Here is a 20,458-nt window from a genome sequence, read left to right on the forward strand (position 1 = left end):
TTCCTTTAAAGGGCACCAGCTATAATTTCATGAGCAAACTTTAGCTTAACTTCTGAATCTGCAAATTCCTGTGGCTGTGTAACATAAGGAGACAAATGAACATTGAAAAATAAGGAGACAAATGAACATTGCTCAGGGATTATGTTTACATTCTGGGAATGCCCTCTAATTAACACAATGGATTTTAGTAAAGCGCTATGTGTGGAGTTTGTATGTGCACCTTGAGCTTCAAATATCCAATGGCACAAGATGCCTTAAATATTTTGTAGGACTTATGTATTCACATCAGGCAATATCTGAAGCTACAGTGCATCAGGTGCTGACCTTGCCATTATAAGCCCCTTTGCCCATGTGTTTGTGTAATCTGTGTATGACCTCTCCTATCATTTGTTCTAATTATATTCACTGTGCCTTCCAGTGATTTAAGTAACAACAGAATCAGTACACTGTACAACCAGAGCTTCAGCAACATGACAGAGCTCCTGACCTTGTAAGTATAATATTTATTTGGCACTAAACCAGGACTCCCGTGGTGGTTGTAGAAATACTGATTAAATTGGCTGTGTCTAACTTCATTGCAGGCATTCACACTTGAAGAATACTTGACCCCGCCTCTGGCATTTTTATTTTGTCTGCTTCAATTTATAAACACTGATACTTTATCTAACATGGCATTTTTAATTCCACAGGATTCTAAGTTATAACCGTCTGAGGTGTATTCCAGTTCGAACGTTCAATGGGTTGAAGTCCCTCCGTTTATTGTAAGTGCAAGAATAAATTATTGAGCTTCTATTACTGTTAGTTTAAACAATGAAGCTATCCTCTACCCGTACCTATGTTAAGCCTAAATGAAGTTTTGAAGTTTCCTAGCTCTTTCCCTTGAACCATTAATGCTAAAGTTCAGCCACCTTTTTACTGGGTCTGTGCCATGCAAATGTTGCCAGCTCCACATCCCACGTCATGTCTGATTGCTGAGAAGACTCACGTCAGAAATATCCTTGGAGGTAATCCCACTTTGCTGTCACGACCTTCTACAAATGCCTGTATGATGTTTGCAAATCTAGCAAAACTACAGCAGCAGAGTAATAACAACGCTCATGCAATTTTACATAATAACAGCAACATCAGGTCAGTACAATAGGGTCATTGACATCCGCACAGCATAGCACCAACCTATAAAGGCTGTTTCCTCTATCTTTCTTTATCTGTATTTTCTTGAAAGCTCTATCTGGCTTTCAAGTGGAATTATGTGTAAAATATCACTGTAAGACCACCCATATGAGTAGGCCACGGCTGATTGTAAATGATGGAAGCTGGGGGCTACTCGGGAACAAATAGACTTCGCTTCAGAAAGTAATTTTGGGTGCAGCATAAAATCAATGTTCTGCCTGATCCTGAGGATTTCCTGCCTGGCTGGTTAGCTTACACCAATTAATGTGTGCACAATGTTTCAGGAGAAACTGGAAAATTTGAAATAAAGCCAGGACTTGCTGGAAATTCTCAACCGCACTGGCAGTGTCTGAGAAAAAGAAACAAGTTAATGAATAAGAATATTAACTTTTGAAAATGGCTGGCCTGGAATGGGGGAAAAGCAGCTAAATTAGACAGGATGTTGGCATTACTGAACCTCACTGTCTTTCTCCTCCACTGGAATTAAGTTAGCCCCATCCCCTCAAAACTGCGGTCTGGGGGCAGCCATTCACCTTACATCTTGGTCCTCATGATCTTGGTAATCCTTCAGGAAGTACCCATGGTCCCCTGCATGGCACTCCCAAGTAAGAAAAGTACCAGCCTCTGATTGGGTACAGCTCCCTCTGAGCAAGTCTTCTGTCTCCAGGTACTTGATTTCAGAAGAGATTAGTATCCTGTAAACTCACTGTATGGAAGAAGATACAGTGGGCCATCCTCTAAAGAGTCTGGCCACCTCATGAGCATGTAAGAGAAACACTTGATGAAAATGGAAGATTCTACTTATTGACCTGGTTTCTCTCTCTATAACAACTGCTAAGTTCTACAATACATTCCTTTGGATCAATGGATTTGAAAACTGGATTTTGTGTCTTTGGATTTGATAATGTCAAAGCTCATGGTTAATATCTGAGAAAATTCTATTGACTTTTTATTTGTACTCATGCAGATGTGCTTACAAATGAGTGACATGAAACATTGCACTTTTCAGCATTTTGGATTGATCTGACAATGACAATGTTAAAGCACATTTCCAGTGTTTGGTTTTCATTTACGAGATGAAAGCAATGTGCAAGCCTCCTATATTGATACTCCCTTTCCAGTGTCTAAGTTGCAGTTATGAAAAAAGTAGGACAGTGGTGCAATTTAGACCTAATATGTTCTTTGGAAACTGTTGAGATACAGCACTTTTCTGGTCTCACACAGCTTTACTCGATGCATAATATTGGACAAGTTGTAAAACCTAGGTTACATTCAGTGGCATGAGATTTCTGTACTGCAAAATAGCTTTATATTAAGCAAATGATTCTGAAAATGGTATGAAAAGGCTAGATTTAGAAGTGTAAACATGGGAACCATTATATAACGTGTGGTCTGCCACACTCCAAACAGTACAAACACTGTTGTCAAATGTGAGACAGCACTCGAACCTGTACATCAGGCTAAGGTAAAAACACATTTAATTGTTGTTTGTAAAGCAGAATGGAATTTATTCAGGACTCTGGTAGATTGTGTTCATTGTTTATTTAAAAACTATTTTACAGGTCTTTGCATGGAAATGACATCTCATCTATTCCTGAAGGAGCTTTTAATGATCTTTCATCACTGTCACATTTGTAAGTCAAAACATAAATAAGGTCCAGTTATAAATTGAAATATTCTTGAATAAGAGGAACACTTTTTTTCTGTTCTGCATCTGAAGCAGATAGAACATCGCTTCTGTTTTGAGGACAAAATCTTTCACTGGGCTGAATCTCTTACTGCACAAAAATGGTGAAACTCTAAGCAGGGAACTGTGGTATTTTCCTATGTGATGATTGCTAACACCTTGTGATATTTGCCAACTAGAATGTGGTATTGAATAAGAGTCATTTGAGGCAATTCACTGCCACCAATCCCTCTTTGCCTTGAGCCTATGCAGTCATTATTGACAGAGGAAACACCACCATAGACTTTGCATCTGAATAAGAGATATTCTAAGACAACAGAAATATGACAGCAATACATGCAACTACATTTAGTCAGGCATTATTACCAGGAGCTTAAGATCTGGAAAGGTATGCATCTGATCCTTCAGAAAGCTGGAACAGAACTCCTTAACCCCACTATCAGACTGTGCATGACACTGGTAGAATGGGTGGAGCCAATATAACATGAACTTTAGCCACTTCAAAACCATTGCCTTAAGCAGTACATGCAACTACATTTAGTTAGGCAAGCTGATAGATGAGTGTTATTCCTCAGGAAGAAAGAAATGGTTCTGACAGTTTTACAAGTTAATGTGTTATTTCTTTTGGCACAGAAAGTTGTAATGTTAAGATCTATATTCCTGAACCAAATTACTGAGGTAATATTTCGCAGTAAATTTAAACTAATTTATTTTTAAATTTGTTCATGGGAGGTGAGCACTGTTGGCTAACTAGTCCAGCATTTATTGCCCATGTCTAAATGCCCTGTGGAAAGTGAGGGTGAATTGCTGCAGTCTTTTGGGTGTAGGAAGACAGTAATGTTCAGAGGGATATTGCTACAGTGTACTTGTCAGGCAGGGAGGAAGTTGTAGAGTGCGGGAGCCGTGGTTTACGAAGGAACTGGAATCTCTGGTCAAGACGACGAAGAAGATTTATGTTAGGATGAGATGTGAAGGCTCAGGGTGCTTGAGGGTTACAAGGTAGCCAGGAAAGATCTAAAGAGAGAGCTCAGAAGAGCCAGGAGGAGACATGAGAAGTTGTTGGTGGATAGGATCAGGGTAAACCCTAAGGCTTTCTATAGGTATGTAAGGAATAAAAGAATGATGAGAGTAAGATTAGGGCCAATCAAGGATAGTAGTGGGAAGTTGTGTGTGGAGTCAGAGGAGAAAGGGGAAGCACTAAATGACTATTTTTCGACAGTATTCAGTCTAGAAAACGACAATGTTGTCGAGGAGAATATTGAGATACAGGCTACTAGACTAGGTGGGATTGAGGTTCACAAGGAAGAGGTATTAGAAATCCTGCAGAGTGTGAAAATAGATAAGTCCCCTGGGCCGGATGGGATTTATCCCAGGATCCTCTGGGAAGCCAAGGAGGAGATTGCCGAGCCTTTGGCATTGATCTTTAAATCGGCATTGTCGATAGGAATAGTGCCAGAAGACTGGAGGATAGTAAATGTGGTTCCCCTGTTCAAGAAGGGGAGTAGAGACAACCATGGTAATTATAGATCAGTGAGCCTTACTTCAGTTGTTGGTAAAGTGTTGGAAAAGGTTATAAGAGATAGGATTTATAATTATCTCGAAAAGAATAATTTGATTAGGGATAGTCAGCACCGTTTTATGAAGGGTAGGTCGTGCCTCACAAACCTTATTGAGTTCTTTGAGAAGGTGACCAAACAGGTAGATGAGAGTAAACCGGATGATGCGGTGTATATGGATTTCAGCAAGGCATTCGATAAGGTTCCCCACAGTAGGCTATTATTCAAAATGCAGATTATAGGAGATACAGCAGTTTGGATCAGTAATTGGCTTGCTGAAAGAAGGCAGAGGGTGGTGATTGATGGGAAATGTACATCCTGGAGTCCAGTTACTAGTGGTGTACTGCAAGGGTCAGTGTTGGGTCCACTGCTGTTCGTCATTTTTTAAATGACCTGGAGGAGTGCATAGAAGGGTGAATTAGTAAGTTTGCAGACGACACTAAGGTTGGTGGAGTTGTGGGTAGTGATGAAAGATGTTGTAGGTTACAGAGAGACATAGATAAGCTGCAGAGCTGGGCTGAGTTGTGGCAAGTGGAGTTTAATGCAGACAAGTGTGAGGTGATTCACTTTGGTCGGTGTAACCGGAATGCAACGTACGGGGCTAATTGTAAGATTCTCGGTAGTGTAGATGAGCAGAAAGATCTCTGTGTCCATGTACACAGATCCTTGAAAGTTGCCACCCAGGTTGACAGGGTTGTTAAGAAGGCATACAGTGTTTTAGCTTTTATTAATAAAGGGATTGAGTTCTGGAACCATGAGGTTATGCTGCAGCTGTACAAAACTCTGGTGCGGTCGCACTTGGAGTATTGTGTACAGTTCTGGTGTATTGTGTACCGCATTATAAGAAGGATGTGGAAGCTTTGGAAAGGGTGCAGAGGAGATTTACTAGGATGTTGCCTGGGTATGGAGGGAAGGTTTTACAAGGAAAGGCTGAGGGACTTGAGGCTGTTTTCATTAGAGAAAAGAAGGTTGAGAGGTGACTTAATGGAGACATATAAGATAATCAGAGGGTTAGATAGGGTGGACAGGGAGAGCCTTTTTCCAAGTACAGGGACGGCGAGCACGAGGGGGCATAGCTTTAAATTGAGGGGTGATAGATATAGGACAGATGTCAGAGGTAGTTTCTTTACTCAGTAATAAGGGTATGGAATGCTTTGCCTGCAACGGTAGTAGATTCGCCAACTGTAGGAATATTTAAGTCGTCATTGGACAAGCATATGGATGTACATGGAATAGTGTAGGTTAGATTGGCTTCAGATTGGTATGACAGGTCGGCGCAACATCGAAGGCCAAAGGGCCTGTACTGCGCTGTAATGTTCTATGTTCTATGACAGTGAAGGAACAGCAATATAACTCAAGTCAGGGCACTGATTGGCTTGGAGGGGAGCTTGCAGGTGACGGTGTTTCCATGTATCTGCTGCCCTTCTCCTTCTGGGTGATAGAGGTCATGGGTTTGGAAGGCATTGTTGAAGGAGTCATGGCGAGTTACTTCATTGCATTGTCACGGAGTCATAGATATGTACAGCATGGAAACAAGCCGGTTGGTCGAACTCATCCATGCTAATCAAATATCCTAAATTAATCCAGTCCCACTTGCCAGCACTTGGCCCACACTCCTCTAAATCCTTTCTAATCATATACCCATCCAGATGCCTTTTAAATGTTATAATTGTACTGTACCAGCCTCCACAACTTCCTCTCATAGCTCGTTCTATACACACACCACCCTCTGCATGAAAATGTTGTCCTTTAAGTCCCTTTTAAATCTTTCCCCTCTCACCTTAGATCTATGGCCTCTGGTTTTGGGCTCCCCTACCCTGGGAAAGACACCCTGGCTAGTAACTGTGTCCATGCCCCTCATGATTTTATAAACCTCGATAAGGTCACCCTTCAGCCTCCGACACTCCATAGTGCCAGGCTATTCAGCCTCTCCCTATAGCTCAAACTCTCAAGTCTCAGCAACACCCTTGTAAATCTTTTGTGGCCTTTTCAAGTTTCACAACATCCTCCCTACAGCAGGAAGAGCAGAATTGAATGCGGTATTCCAGGAGTAGCTGAACCAATGTTCTGTACAGCAACATTTCCTCTCAACTCCTATACACAATACTCTGCTTCTGTTGTGTGCCGTCGTGGTGTGAATGGTGAAGGTGATTGCAGTGCCAGTCAAGGAGGTGACTTGGTCCTGAATGGGGTCTTGGTTCTTCAGTGTTGTTGGAGCTATGCTCGCCAGCAAGTGGAGAGTAGGCCTCACCCACCTGAGTTGTGTCATGCAGATGATGGACAGGGTTTCTCAAGTTAGGATATGGATGTGGCAGTTTGTTATTTCTTCCTTGAGGATAAAATAAAAGTGAATTGGTCTTTAGTGGTAGCATTAAAGTGGTGATAATGAATCCAGCAGCCTGTTACATACCCAACTCAATGTTTAGTACATTGACTTCAATCTTAACAGGGAAAAATTGAGAGGTAGAATACAGGGAAACAGTCTCTGGATGAGGAACTAATCTTTTAAGATTGAGGTGACTAGATATTTCTTCACTTGAAGGTTTGTGTCTTTGGAATACTCTGCTGCAGAGCTGTGGATGGTGCCTCAGTGAATATATTAAAGCCTGAGTTAGACAAATATTCAGAGGATGCGGAGAGTGTGTGAGGAGATTAAGGCAGAAGATCAGTTACGATTGTATTGAATGGCAGATTGGGCTCGAGGGTTTATATGATCTACTGCTGCTGCTCCTATTTCTTAAATTCTTATGTTCTCAAAGGATAATGGCTGTGTTTGCTGCCAATGCAATTGCAGGGGGTGCACTCACTGCACAAGTGCTGCTGAGCCTGTGAAATTTCTGCCTTCCACCAGCAACTTTGCAATGACGACTTGAAAGAGAATACCAGAACTGATCATTCAGTTGTGCCAGAGGTGTTGAGGCAAGCTATCCACTCTTTAAAGTGAATTGACCACTTTGTGCCCTTATCATGTTGAAGTCCAAATAGGTTTATTATTGCAATAAATTAGTTTCAGTAAATATTATTAAAAGGCAAGTTTAAGATTAATGCCAAGAGCCACTTCTGCACAATATGAATAATTAATTCCAGGAATAGACCTCCAAAGAGTTGGTAGCGATCATAGCTCTGGAAATCTTTCATCATTATTTGGATGCAATGATGGGGCCATTGTTTCTTGGAAGGATGAGTTTGATGGACAAATAGCCCCATTTTTGTTTAACGTTATAAACTTTTACATTAACAGCCAGATTTGCCATCAGCTGTGAGTAACAATATTCATCTTTGACCTGAAAGAAAGTTGATCTCAAAGGCCTCAGTAATGTCTTTGACACAATTCATAGGGATTTCCAGGCATCCAACAAGACTGATGTAATCAAACTGAGCTACCCTTACTGACAGCGGACTAAGAAGTTAAGAAGCACTGAACGCTGAGGAAGTTATAATAATAGTGATATTTAATATTCATCAAGGTAAAATTACCTTCTTGGGGCAGTAGAACTGTTCTGTAGTGACATTGAGCTTAATACACCATTTATACACCTAGTTACATCACAGTCAAAAAGATGCAACTTCTTCAGAGGTGTTTACTGTAAGTCTAAGAGTGTAACTGGGCATGTCCGTGTCAGGTCACTGATTTCTGATTGATTACATTTTGGGGGACATCAACAGTTCACTCTCTAGACAAACAAGAATCCAGTATATTTTAGATTTTCACTGTGTACTCTGCATGAGTTGGACTTTAGTATGTGCTGTCAGTGTCAGAGGGGAATTTATGGTAAACGCTAACAGTTTCACTGACATTACAATCGCAAACTCTGGACCAATGTTCTGGTGCATGAAAAAGCAATTAAGCAGCTTTTGTGTCTTTGCAGGGCCCTTGGTGCGAACCCTTTGTACTGTGACTGCAACATGCAGTGGTTATCTGATTGGGTGAAGTCAGGCTACAAAGAGCCAGGCATAGCTCGCTGTGCTGGACCTGGTGACATGACAGATAAACTACTGCTCACCACTCCTTCGAAGAAATTTGAATGCCAAGGTAATGCCACCAGTTTGACTGTGAGATTCAGTGCACATCAAAAATGTCTTTGTATAGTAGTGAAGAGGGATTAAATCAGAACTTGAAATCATGGATTATCCATGAGATTGACTTCCTGTGTTTAACTGTGGTTGAGTGATTTCATTTATAATGAGGTTTTTAATGAGCCGATGAAGTTTTCTGTAACTTTTAATTAATCTTTGACTTTCTTTGGATGCATGCAATCTAACACTTTTTAATTTTTCACTTGTGACCTTTGATATCTTGTGCCCTACCAAAAGAGGTTCCAGGGCCTTGTGGTTTTCTGGTGCAAGGTAAGACCGTTGACACACCCCTGGCAATAATGGATGATGTTGCACACAGTCCTTCTGCCTCTCCTTAAATGTGCTCCCAAGAAAGTACCTAATCCCTCAAATGGATTTGTTTTCCATGGATAATCAATATCCATTTGGTGTGAATATAATGTTATGCATTGTCAATCTCACTTTTGATCTTAAATATATAGTGCATGAGTTGAAACCTAAATTGAAAGATAAGTGTGGAATCAATGTTTGTGTTCTTTGAATGTTGAATTATCTTTAATGTGAACTTTAAAAGTATAGTGTTGATAATATCACAACAAATATAAAATGTTCTTGCAACCAAAAGTTTTACAGTATTGTGGTGATATCTCTTTGGAGAAAGTGAGGACTGCAGATGCTGGAGATGCTAGAGATCAAGAGTGTGGTGCTGGAAAAGCACAGCAGGTCAGGCAGCATCCGAGGAGCAGGATTTGTGATGAAGGGCTCAAAACGTTGATTCTCCTGCTCCTCGGATGCTGCCTGACCTTTTCCCGCACCACACTCTCAACTGGAGGTATCTCTTCATCAATATGTTCATGTGCACTTTTGAAATTTAAGCAAAAATATTTTCTGATGCAAACCTGCATGATATGTAAGAACAGTTTTGTTAAAATGTCATCAAGTGAGGTTCATTTTCATTCAGGTAGTTTAGAACTGGAGACCCAATCTTCTTGTCCTGGTACTATATTGAAACTGAATTGAAGTCTACTCACTCACTCATTCAAGTGCAGTCATTTATTTCTGCCTAATATTATTTATTAGACATTCAGGGATTTCAGATCATATGGGGTAATGAATGTTACTATTATTGTTTGTGATACTGCAATTAGCTTTTTGGCAAAGGCATGTAAGGTGGGCGAATGATACAAAGTGGTGAAACAGAAAATATGAAAACCTTCAGACTTCTACAAAGGAAAACTCTCGCTTTTTTGCATTTACCCTCCAGGTTTGATTTGCTTAACCAACGTGAGTTACATTTTACTTTTCAAGGTCCCATTGACATCAACATTCTAGCGAAGTGTAATCCTTGTCTTTCCAATCCATGTAAAAATGATGGTACATGCAACAATGACCCAGTGGATTTCTATCGGTGCACCTGCCCATATGGATTCAAGGTATGTTTATATCCTATACAGAACAATGACAATTGCCGCGTTCATAAGCCAGAACTATATTTCTCAACCAGTTATCACAAGTGGGTTATTGTCACTGTGAGTGATTTAACTTGTAAATACACAATGCCACTTGTATGACATTCAGGTTCAGAATAATACTCATTGTCTCGTGTGCTCTGTTTAAAGTATTGGATAATGATTGATTAATCATCCTAATCATCACTTAGGTGCATTCTTATCTTAGACCAAATACCTTCTTATTCTTTTGTTTCAGTGAGAAAAGAAAATCATTTTGTCGATCAAGACCATTTAAAGTACCACAGACTATTTGGTCTGTTGCACTATCATATCTCCAATCTATTTAAGTTCTTAAAGATTTCAAGAGGGAAATATTCTTTATAGTTTTCCCTGAAGATAGTTGAGCAAAAGATTCCAGATATTGGATCAAAACTTTATTATTCAGCTCTGATTCTACAAATTATATTCCCTTGGCCACCAGTTCTGAAACAATAACATTCCATAGAGTATTAAATCTTTATTAACCTTCTTTGCTCAATATTTATCCAGCTGTTTCTATTTGAAACTCATGCAACATCTATGACTCAATGGGGGCAAATAATTCTTTGTGATCAAACATTTTATCACAGGCTTGTTAATTTTAGATTTGCCATTAGTCCTGGGATTATGTGATGTAAGTTAAATACCTATATGCACATTAACCATGCCTTTCAAAATATTTAAGACGAGGATCGGTCTCTTCTATTCTCCAATGGGAATTTGTTTTAATAGATGAAACAACACAGACTGCCAACCCATATTTCCCAATGGGCAAAGCGGTCTTGTGACAGGCTGAGCACAGAGTTAACTACATGATCTTGTAACAAAGCAAGGAGATTGTTTTGGGTGAAAAGTTTGTATTGTCGAATTGGGATGAGTAATGTACAACGCAAAGAAACAAAAACAGAAATTGCTGGAAAAGTTCAGCAGGTTTGGCAGCATCTGTATAGAGAAATCAGAATTAACAGAACGAGGAAGGATTACTCGATCCAATGCTGCCAGACCTGCTGAGCTTTTCCAGCAATTTCTGTCTTTATTCCTAATTTACGCTATTGGCCCAGTTGTTTCAGTTTCCATGTTTCAAAAGACTGGGAAGACAAGTAAAGGCAACAGCATCATGGTTTATAAAAAAAATACGCTGGAGAAAATAAAAATTTTCCCAGTCAAACATTGGTGGCAGATCACTGCAAAGCAGCACACACTCAGTTGCACCAGAGGCTTGATTTTATGTTCTGCTGTCAGTGGGTTTAGTAGAATCCAGGGGGCAAGCTGCTGACTGCTTATCTGCCTTCCTCAGAGTTGTATGAAATTTTGCAGGAGATGTAGGCTGTAGCCTACCCACCTACCCTAGGACCCAGGGAGGTATTTAATGAATTGATTAATTAATTACTCTGTAAGACATTTATTACACTGTCACCAGTGACTGCTGTGAGTGTGGGCAGGGGGGAGATTGGGTGGGAGGAGTGCTGGTGGTATGAGCAGGTTTGGAAGTACATACAGCAATGGAACCCAGAGTATGCCAGTTGATGAAGCAGCCCAAATAATTAATGTAAAAACACAAACTAAGTAATAGAAACATAATGCAGGAGGTTTATACATCACTGTTATACTTTATTTATGGCATACATCACTTAAATAATAGTGCTTTGAATAAAATTTACTGGCAGAGAGCCTTCTCAGTCACACCCTCAATTGACTACTCAGATGTCATGAGAATACAGCAAATTCCACTCTTTCAGGTTACTTTTTTGCCACTTTATGAAGAGGGCAGCGTGGTGGATGTGATCTATATGGACTTCAGTAAGGTGTTCGACAAGGTTCCCCATGGGAGACTGATTAGCAAGGATAGATCTCACGGAATACAGGGAGAACTAGCCATTTGGATACAGAACTGGCTCAAAGGTAGAAGACTGAGGGTGGTGGTGAAGGGTTGTTTTTCAGACTGGAGGCCTGTGACCAATGGAGTGCCATAAGGATCGGTGCTGGGTCCTCTACTTTTTGTCATTTACATAAATGATTTGGATGTGAGCATAAGAGATACAGTTAGTAAGTTTGCAGATGACACCAAAATTGGAGGTGCAGTGGACAGTGAAAAGGGTTACCTCAGATTACAACAGGATCTTGACCAGATGGGCCAATGGGCTGAGTAGTTGCAGATAGAGTTTAATTCAGATAAATGCGAGGTGCTGCATTTTGGGAAAGCAAATCTTAGCAGGACTAATGGTAAGGTCCTAGGGAGTGTTGCTGAACAAAGAGACCTTGGAATGCAGGTTCATAGCTCCTTGAAAGTGGAGTTGCAGGTAGATAGGATAGTGAAGAAGGCATTTGGTATGCTTTCCTTTATTGGTCAGAGTATTGAGTACGGGAGTTGGGAGGTCATGTTGTGGCTGTACAGGACATTGGTTAGGCCACTGTTGGAATATTGCGTGCAATTCTGGTCTCCTTCCTATCGGAAAGATGTTGTGAAACTTGAAAGAGTTCAGAAAAGATTTCCAAGGATCTTGCCAGGGTCGGAGGATTTGAGCTACAGGGAGAGGCTGAATAGGCTGGGGCTGTTTTTCCTGGAGCGTCGGAGGCTGAGGGGTGGTCTTATAGAGGTTTACAAAATTATGAGGGGCATGGAGAGGATAAGTAGACAAAGTCTCTTCCCTGGGATTGGGGAGTCCAGAACTAGAGGGCATAGGTTCGGGGTGAGAGGGGAAAGATATAAAAGAGACCGAAGGGGCAACTTTTTCAGGTAAAGGGTGGTTCGTATATGGAATGAGCTGCCAGAGGAAGTGGTGGAGGCTGGTACAATTGCAACATTTAAGAGGCATTTAGATGGGTATATGAATAGGAAGGGTGTGGAGGGATATGGGCTAGTTGCTGACAGGTGGGACTAGATTGGGTTGGGATATCTGGTCGGCATGGACGGGTTGGACCGAAGGGTTTGTTTCCATGCTGTACATCTCTATGACTCTATGGTTAATACAGAAAACCCAGCAGCCATCATCCTTAAAGCTGTTATCCGCCAAAGTGGGGGACCTACTTTGGGGCCCATCTAGGGCCATGAGAGGCAAATGTCAACCAGGTCAGCCCCATGACCTCGTGAACCTGGACCCCACCCCCTGAAACAGCATTTCCACTTTAAAAGACTCCAAGTGCAGGCTCTTGTGACGACCTTCCAAGGTCCTGCCATATTCAACTGGGATTCTCGGTGTGGTGGGATTACTTGTTGCTTCAGCCCCGCTCCAGGGGTTGTGGGCATCATGGGCTGCATATAATTCAGACTGCCCTCTGCGCCATTTCTGTAAATTTCTTCATGTTTTTTAAAGGTTCAAATTTCCTTTTACACCTTTCAGAAGAAATGATGGTTGGAAGCTTAGATAGGGCATGCATTCTCTAAATCCGCAGTTCTCACATCTGGCCTTGTTGGGGGGAGCTGGAATAGTGGACATGGCTAATTCACTAGTTGAGATACTTATCAGCCTTGTGTTGAAGTCCAACACGTTCAGAAAAAATATAATGACGCAGTCAAAGGAAAGAAAACTTGGGAAATGATTGTAACAGAGGACTGATGCAATCATTTAAAAACATGAGGTTTAGCAGCAGAATTAGGCCATTCAGAGTCTGCTCCATATTTCGGTCATGGCTGATACATTTCTTAATCCCATTCTCCCGCCTTCTCCCCTTAACTATTGATCCCCTTTCTATTAAGAACCTTGTCTAACTCTCTCTTAAATACCGTCAATGATGTGGCCCTCTGCAACAATGAGTTCCACAGACTCACTATCCTCTGGCTAAAGAAATTGCTTCTCATTTCAGTTCCCTTCACTCTGAGGCTGTACCCTCAGGTCCTAGTCTCTCCTACTAATGGAAACATCTCTATATCCATTCTATCCAGGCGCCTCAGTATCCTGCAACTTTCAATCAGATTCTCCTCATCCTTCTAAACTCCATCGAGTACAGACCCAGAGTTCTTAATTGCTACTCATATGAAAATCCTTCATTCCCCAGGATCATTCTTGGGAACCACCTCTGGATGCTCTCCAACATTAGCACATCCTTCCTTAGATACAGAACCCAAAAATGTTAACAATGTGCCAAATGCAGTCTGACCAGAGCTTTATACAGCTTTAGCAGATTCTGCTGTTGTATTCTAGCCCTATTGGACTGAATGCTAACATTATATTTGCCTTCCTAACTGCCAACTGAACCTGTGTGTCCTGAACTAGGACTCCCAGGTTCTTTTGTGCTTCAGATTTCTGAAGTCTTTCTCCATTTCGAAAATAAACTGTGCCTCAATTTTTCCAACCAAAGTGCAGATTCTCTCATTTTCACATTATATTCCATCCATCACTTCTTTGCCCAGTCTCCTAGCCTGTCCAAGTGCTTCTGCAGCCTCACTACTTCCTCACCATTGCTGTCCCTCCACCTCTCTCTCTTTGTGTCATCCACAAACTTAGCAACAATGCCGTCAATTCCTTTGTCCACATCATTAAGGGATAACATCAACAATTGATGTTCCAACACAGACCTCTGTGGAGCTCCACTAGTCACCGGCTGCAATCGTGAAAGATTCCTTTATCTTTACTCTCTATCTTCTGCCAGTACCATGTGCTAACACCATAGGCTCTTCTCTTATTTAGCAGCCTTTTGTGCAGTACCTTGTCAAAGGCATTCTGCAAATCAAAATATATCACATTCACTGGCTTTACTTTGTATAGCTTGTTCATTACTTCCTCAATGAATTCTGACACATTTGTCAGGCATGACCTCCCCTTGATGAAGCCATGCTGACTCCACACTTTTTTACCATGCACTGTCATGTGCACTGCAATCTCTTGACTAAAGTCAGGCGATGATCAAAGTCAGGCTAACTGGCCTGTAGTTTCCTGTCTTTTGCCTCCCTCTCTTCTTAAACAGAAGATTTAGATCATCACCTTTGCCGCCACAATCTTCTCAGCTATTTCCTTCAGAATTCTGGGATGTAGGTCATTTGGTCCAGAGGATGTTTCCACCTTCAGACCTTTCAGCTTCCCCAGCACTTTCTCCTTAGTGATGGCCACTACACCCACCTCTTGACCCTCTTGAGGTTCTGGTATGCTGCTGGTATCTTCCACCATGAAGACTGATGGTAAGTATTAATTCAGTTCCTCCTCCATTTCTTTGATCCTCATTACTCCTTCTCCAGTCTCATTTTCCAGTCCACTGTCCAATCTTGCACATCTCTGACTTTTTATATATCTAAGAAAACTCTTGTAATATTTTTTAATACTCGCTAGCTGTTTTTAAATACCTCCCAATTCTCTAGCTTCTCACTAATCTTCACCACATTATATGCTTCTCCTTTGCTTTTATGCAGTCCCTGAATTCCCTTGTCAGCCATGGTTGCCTCATCCTTCCCTTTGTATGTTCTTCCTTGAGGTGAATTTCTGCCAGCTGTCCCTTCCAATCAACTCTCGTCAGCTCCTTCCTCATTTCTTTGTAGTTACCTTTATTCAATTGTTACTATCATTACATCTGATTCCAGCTTTCCCCTCTCAAACTGCAGGGTGAATTCTACATAGTATGATCACTACTCCTGATGGGTTCCTTCATTTTAACCTCCCAAATCAAGTCTATCTCATTGTACATCACCAAATCCAGAATTGCCTGTTCCCTAGTGGTCTCTACCACAAGCTGCTCCAAAAATCCACCTGGTAGACATTCCACAAATTCCTATTCTTTAGATCTACTGTCAACCTGATTTTCCCAGTCCACCTGAATGTTGAAGTCCCCCATTATTATTCTAACCATGTCTTTCTTATATGCCTTTCCTATCTCCTGATTTATTTTCTGCCCCACATCCTGACTACTGTTAGGAGGCCTTTACATAACTCCCAGCAGGGTCCTGTTCCCTTTGCAGTTCCTCAACTCTACCCACACTGATGCGACACCTTGCGACTCTGTATCTCTTCTTGCTGTTGTTTTATTTTTATTCTTTACTAACAAGGCAACCCCTGCTCCCTCTCCCCATCCACCTGACCTTTTGAAATATTTTGAAATTTCTTTCCCAACCCTAACACTTTGCAGCTACATCTCTGTGATATCCTTTATTGGTCAGAGTATTGAGGACAGACGTTGGGAGGTCGTGTTGCAGCTGTACAGGACATTGGTTGGGCCACTGTTGGAATATTGCGTGCAATTCTGGTCTCCTTCCTATCGGATTTGAGCTATAAGGAGGTGGAATAGGCTGGGGCTGTTTTTCCTGGAGCGCCTGATGCTGGGGGAGGGGGGGGAGGGTGTGACCTTATAGAACTTTTATAAAATCATGAGGGATATGGATAGGATAAATAGACAAAGTCCCTTCCCTGGGGTGGGGGAGTCCATAACTGGAGGGCATAGGTTTAGGGTGAGAGGGGAAAGATATAAAAGAGACCTAAGGGGCAACTTTTTCACCCAGAGGATGATATGTGTATGGAATGAGCTGCCAGAGGAAGTAGTGGAGGCTGGTACAATTGTGACATTTAAAAGGCATCTGGATGGGTATATAAATAGGAAGGGTTTGGAGGGATATGCGCATGGTGCTGGCAGGTGGGACTGGATTGGGTTGGGATATGTGGACCGAAGGGTCTGTTTCTATGCTGCACATCTCTTTGACTCTACAACATCGTACCAACTAATTTCAATCTGCTACAAGCTGGTTTACCTTGTTTTGTATACTGCATGCGTTTAAGTGAAACACCCTCAGTCCTGCATTAGCTGTCCTCCTATTTATAGTTGTCCCCATACCTGCCTGAAGGTCCCTGACCCTTTCCATACTGTCTGTTCTATTATTTGTTCTGGAGACTGCTGAGCCCTCATCCCCTTTAATTTTCCATGCAACTAAACCTACTTCCTCTCTATTTAGTTTCAAGCCCTATCCACAGGCCTAGTTGTGTAATTTCATCCTCTTCCTGATGAAGGGCTTTTGCCCAAATGTCAATTTTTCCTGCTCTTCGGATGCTGCCTGACCAGCTGTGCTTTTCCAGCACCACTCTAATCTTGACTCTGATCTCGAGCATCTGCAGTCCTCACTTTCGCCTTGTCATATGATTTGCCAAGACTCGAATCCCAGCATGTTTCAAGTCCCACTGGAATCGTCTCTTTCCCCAGTACTGGTGCCAGTGTCCCATGAATTCGGACCCTTTGCTCCCACTGCAATCATGAACCAGTGAAAAGGTTTAGGGTGTCAGCTTTGCAATTCCTATTTTCCTAGGCAACTATCAGCCTTTTGAGCAATTAAGGGCTAGCAGGTTCCTGACATATGCTTGCCCCCACCTGATGCTACACTAATCCTGTAAATTCCAGCTGGTGGGCACCACTGGACATGATCCTGGTGTAAACTCCCTGATTCCAGCCACGGAATTGAAGCTGCATGTATTTACAATGTAATATATACACAAGGATATAACTTTCAGTCATTATATTGGTTGACAGGGGAACAAAATATTGTTTATGATTTATAGATATGGAAATTTGGCAGTTTGCCATTTGTGTTGCATAGCAGCTCATTGCTCGAGAAAAGCATGAGTGTCACTGAGAAGACAGCTCTGAACATCAGATAATTACTGTTCAATGTTGTCATACAGATGGTATCATCCCCTGGTATCTCATTTATTCTGCCAGGTCAAGTCAGTCTGCTAGATTGATTTGACAAATCGATGGCAGCTGACAGCTGTCCATCCTCCAGATAGAATAGGAAATAACATATTGTTAGAGTGGGAGTTAATGGTAAATTTAAAATCTAAGAGTGACAGTTGACAGTAATTGTGAAACTGAATTTCAGATCTAGCCTTCAAAGTAGATCTGATTATGTGGGAGTGTTCGTTATGTGCTGAGCTCAGATGGACAGCTGACTGTAATCAAAATTCTCATATGTGAATCCTCAGCAGCATTCTGGGATTTTTTTGCTAAGGTTTAGTTTAAAAGAACATAACAGTCTTGCATCCTTAGACATTTTCCTTTTGCCAACACATTGAATGTTGCATGATCTTTCTGCATTATCATTATAATTTCTTTAAACTTTGAGTGACATGTTCTTTCAAGGACATTAGTGGGTGAAAGTTAAAGGAATATAAATCAAGACTGCTTAGTTCCATCACCAAAAGCCAGCTCAATCCTCATTTCACTACCTGCCTAAAGCTCCCCCCTCCCGCCCCATACAAAATCCACTCCAAAACCATTGCTCAGAAGACTCCCTAGCCCCAACTCACAAATTTCCATCATCCAAAACTTCAGCAACCATGACCAATTCCATATATATTATAATCACCTATCAACCCAATCCTTGCAAATTTTCTTTGATTTCCTGTCATTGAAGACAATTTCAAATCTCACAAATGCCTCAGCTGTCTCATTCATGTCATCTTTCTCCAGCCTATGCCTCTGATTCTGTTTGTATCTTCCAACCTGATAGCTCTTCAGGTACCTTTGCTACAATGGTCCCGATTTTGCTGTCAAAACAACGTCAGGGTAATCACAGTCACCTTTATTAATGCTTAAATTGTACAGTAACTCTAAGCAAGAGACCAATTTGAGTTTAAATGCAGAAACTAAACTTTTGCTGTCCAAGATAAAGTGGTTTCCCCCACTGACTTCACACAAACAGTATCTTACTGCCTGATTCAATATTGAAGTGCACTAAGTGTGATGACAGTGCTGTCTTTTATATATGTTGGACTATTGCTCCTGATCTATCAAATCCACTGATGTAATGACCATTTAGCTTAGTACCTTGTCTCCATGCCTGTTGTGACTGCTGAACTGCTGTTTCTGGTCTCTTGTATCTAAACCTGCCAGGACTGTGGAAGTAAATTGCACTGTATTCTGTTCCTCCACAGGGACAAGACTGTGATGTTCCTATTCATGCCTGTGTTAATAGCCCGTGCAAAAATAGCGGAACTTGCCACCTTAAAGAGGGAGAAAAAGATCAGTTCTGGTTTGTATATTTTGTTTTATGTTTGTTTTATTGTAACTGGTGATGAGCATCATATAAAATTCCAACAATTATTAATCAGCATTACACAACAGACTCTTAAACTTACTTCACCTGAGGAATCTAGTAATTCTCTGAGGAAAAGGTAAACTTTTAAACATTAATAAAGTATTTGTGTAGAGCTAGAAAAGAAATAGCATGTTTTGTTTTAATGTCCCAGAAGAGCTACAAGCTTTAATAATGCCGATGAAATATACGTACATATATAATCGCAGGTGCTGAAGAAGGAAGAAGAAGGAGAATAATCTATGCAGTAAAATTTAAATGCAGCACAAAAAGATGAGCAAAGAAATATTTGTCTTTTCATTAAAGAGTAGATAAGCCATTAAAAGAGTTCAATTTATTAATCTACAAAAGAGGTGTGAAACAAAACATGGGATTGATGAAATATTAGTGCAAGGAAACAGAAAATAAGAGAGTAATTTTTCAGAGCTGTTCTGTCATCTGATAATCACCTCAACATTATTGTTTTTAAATGTTCCTACAGCCTTGATCTAATTCAAAATGAACATTCCAGGCCTTTCACCAAAGCAAATAGATTGAACGTAGTTGAACAATATAAAAGCAAATTCTATTCTCATAAATTTGCCAATCAGATACCCTAACCTAATACATGCACCACCCTCTGCGTGAAAATGTTGCCCCTTAGGTCCCTTTTAAATTTTCCCCTTTCTTCCTAAACCTATGCCCTCTAGTTCTGGACTCCCCACCCCAGGGAAAAGACTTTGTCTATCTATTCTATCCATGTCCCTCATGATTTTATAAACTCTGTAAGATCACCCCTCAGTAACTGACGATCCAAGCAGCCCCAAGCCTATTCAGCCTCTCTCAATAGGTCAATTCCTCTAACCCTGGCAACATCCTTGTAAATCTTTCCTAAACCCTTTCAAGTTTCACAACATCTTTCTGATAGGAAGGAGACCAGCATTGCACGCAATATTCCAACAGTGGCCTAACCAATGCCCTGTACAGTTGCAACATGACCTCCCAACCCCTGTACTCAATACTCTGACCAATAAAGGAAAGCATACCAAATGCCGTCTTCACTATCCTATTTACCTGTGACTCCACTTTCAAAGAACTATGAACCTGCACTCCAAGGTCTCTTTGTTCAGCAACACTCCCTAGGACCTTATCATTAGTGGATTTATGTTAATTAATTTATAAAAGACAGGACACAGAGATGATTACTTTAGTTTTTAACTAATTGATAATTATGTAACAGCATATTATCCACTGGAGGTGTAGCAGGAAGCTACGTAACTCCAGCAGATGTTAAATGGTTTGGAACGTGCCATCAAATTTATATTTGCCCTGTCACTTTCACTTAGAGGTGACGGATCATTTACTATATCACTGTCCATAAGGAAGTAAGAATTCTTAAAATAGTATGGAAACATCAGAAATCCATAGCTATGGATGTATTTTTAATATTCACAGGCATAATCAATTTTATGCACATAAAATATGGGAAAAAATTGCATATTATTTTCAAGGTTAT

At 41.0% G+C, this 20,458-nt stretch overlaps 1 protein-coding gene across 7 annotated transcripts in view; it reads left to right on the forward strand.

Moving 5' to 3' along the window:
• slit2 (slit homolog 2 (Drosophila)) overlaps positions 1–20,458 on the forward strand; it is a 461,089-nt gene that overhangs the window by 382,618 nt on the left and 58,013 nt on the right. For all 7 annotated transcript variants that reach the window (XM_072562078.1, XM_072561956.1, XM_072561971.1 and 4 more), the window contains 6 exons: positions 419–490; positions 690–761; positions 2,733–2,804; positions 8,283–8,446; positions 9,778–9,902; positions 18,803–18,900. In XM_072562078.1, coding sequence (XP_072418179.1) covers positions 419–490; positions 690–761; positions 2,733–2,804; positions 8,283–8,446; positions 9,778–9,902; positions 18,803–18,900 — 603 coding nt within the window. The remainder of the gene's footprint in view (positions 1–418; positions 491–689; positions 762–2,732; positions 2,805–8,282; positions 8,447–9,777; positions 9,903–18,802; positions 18,901–20,458) is intronic.

The sequence above is a fragment of the Chiloscyllium punctatum genome, chromosome 1 (assembly GCF_047496795.1).
Source record: "Chiloscyllium punctatum isolate Juve2018m chromosome 1, sChiPun1.3, whole genome shotgun sequence".
Classification (NCBI taxonomy): Eukaryota; Metazoa; Chordata; class Chondrichthyes; order Orectolobiformes; family Hemiscylliidae; genus Chiloscyllium; species Chiloscyllium punctatum.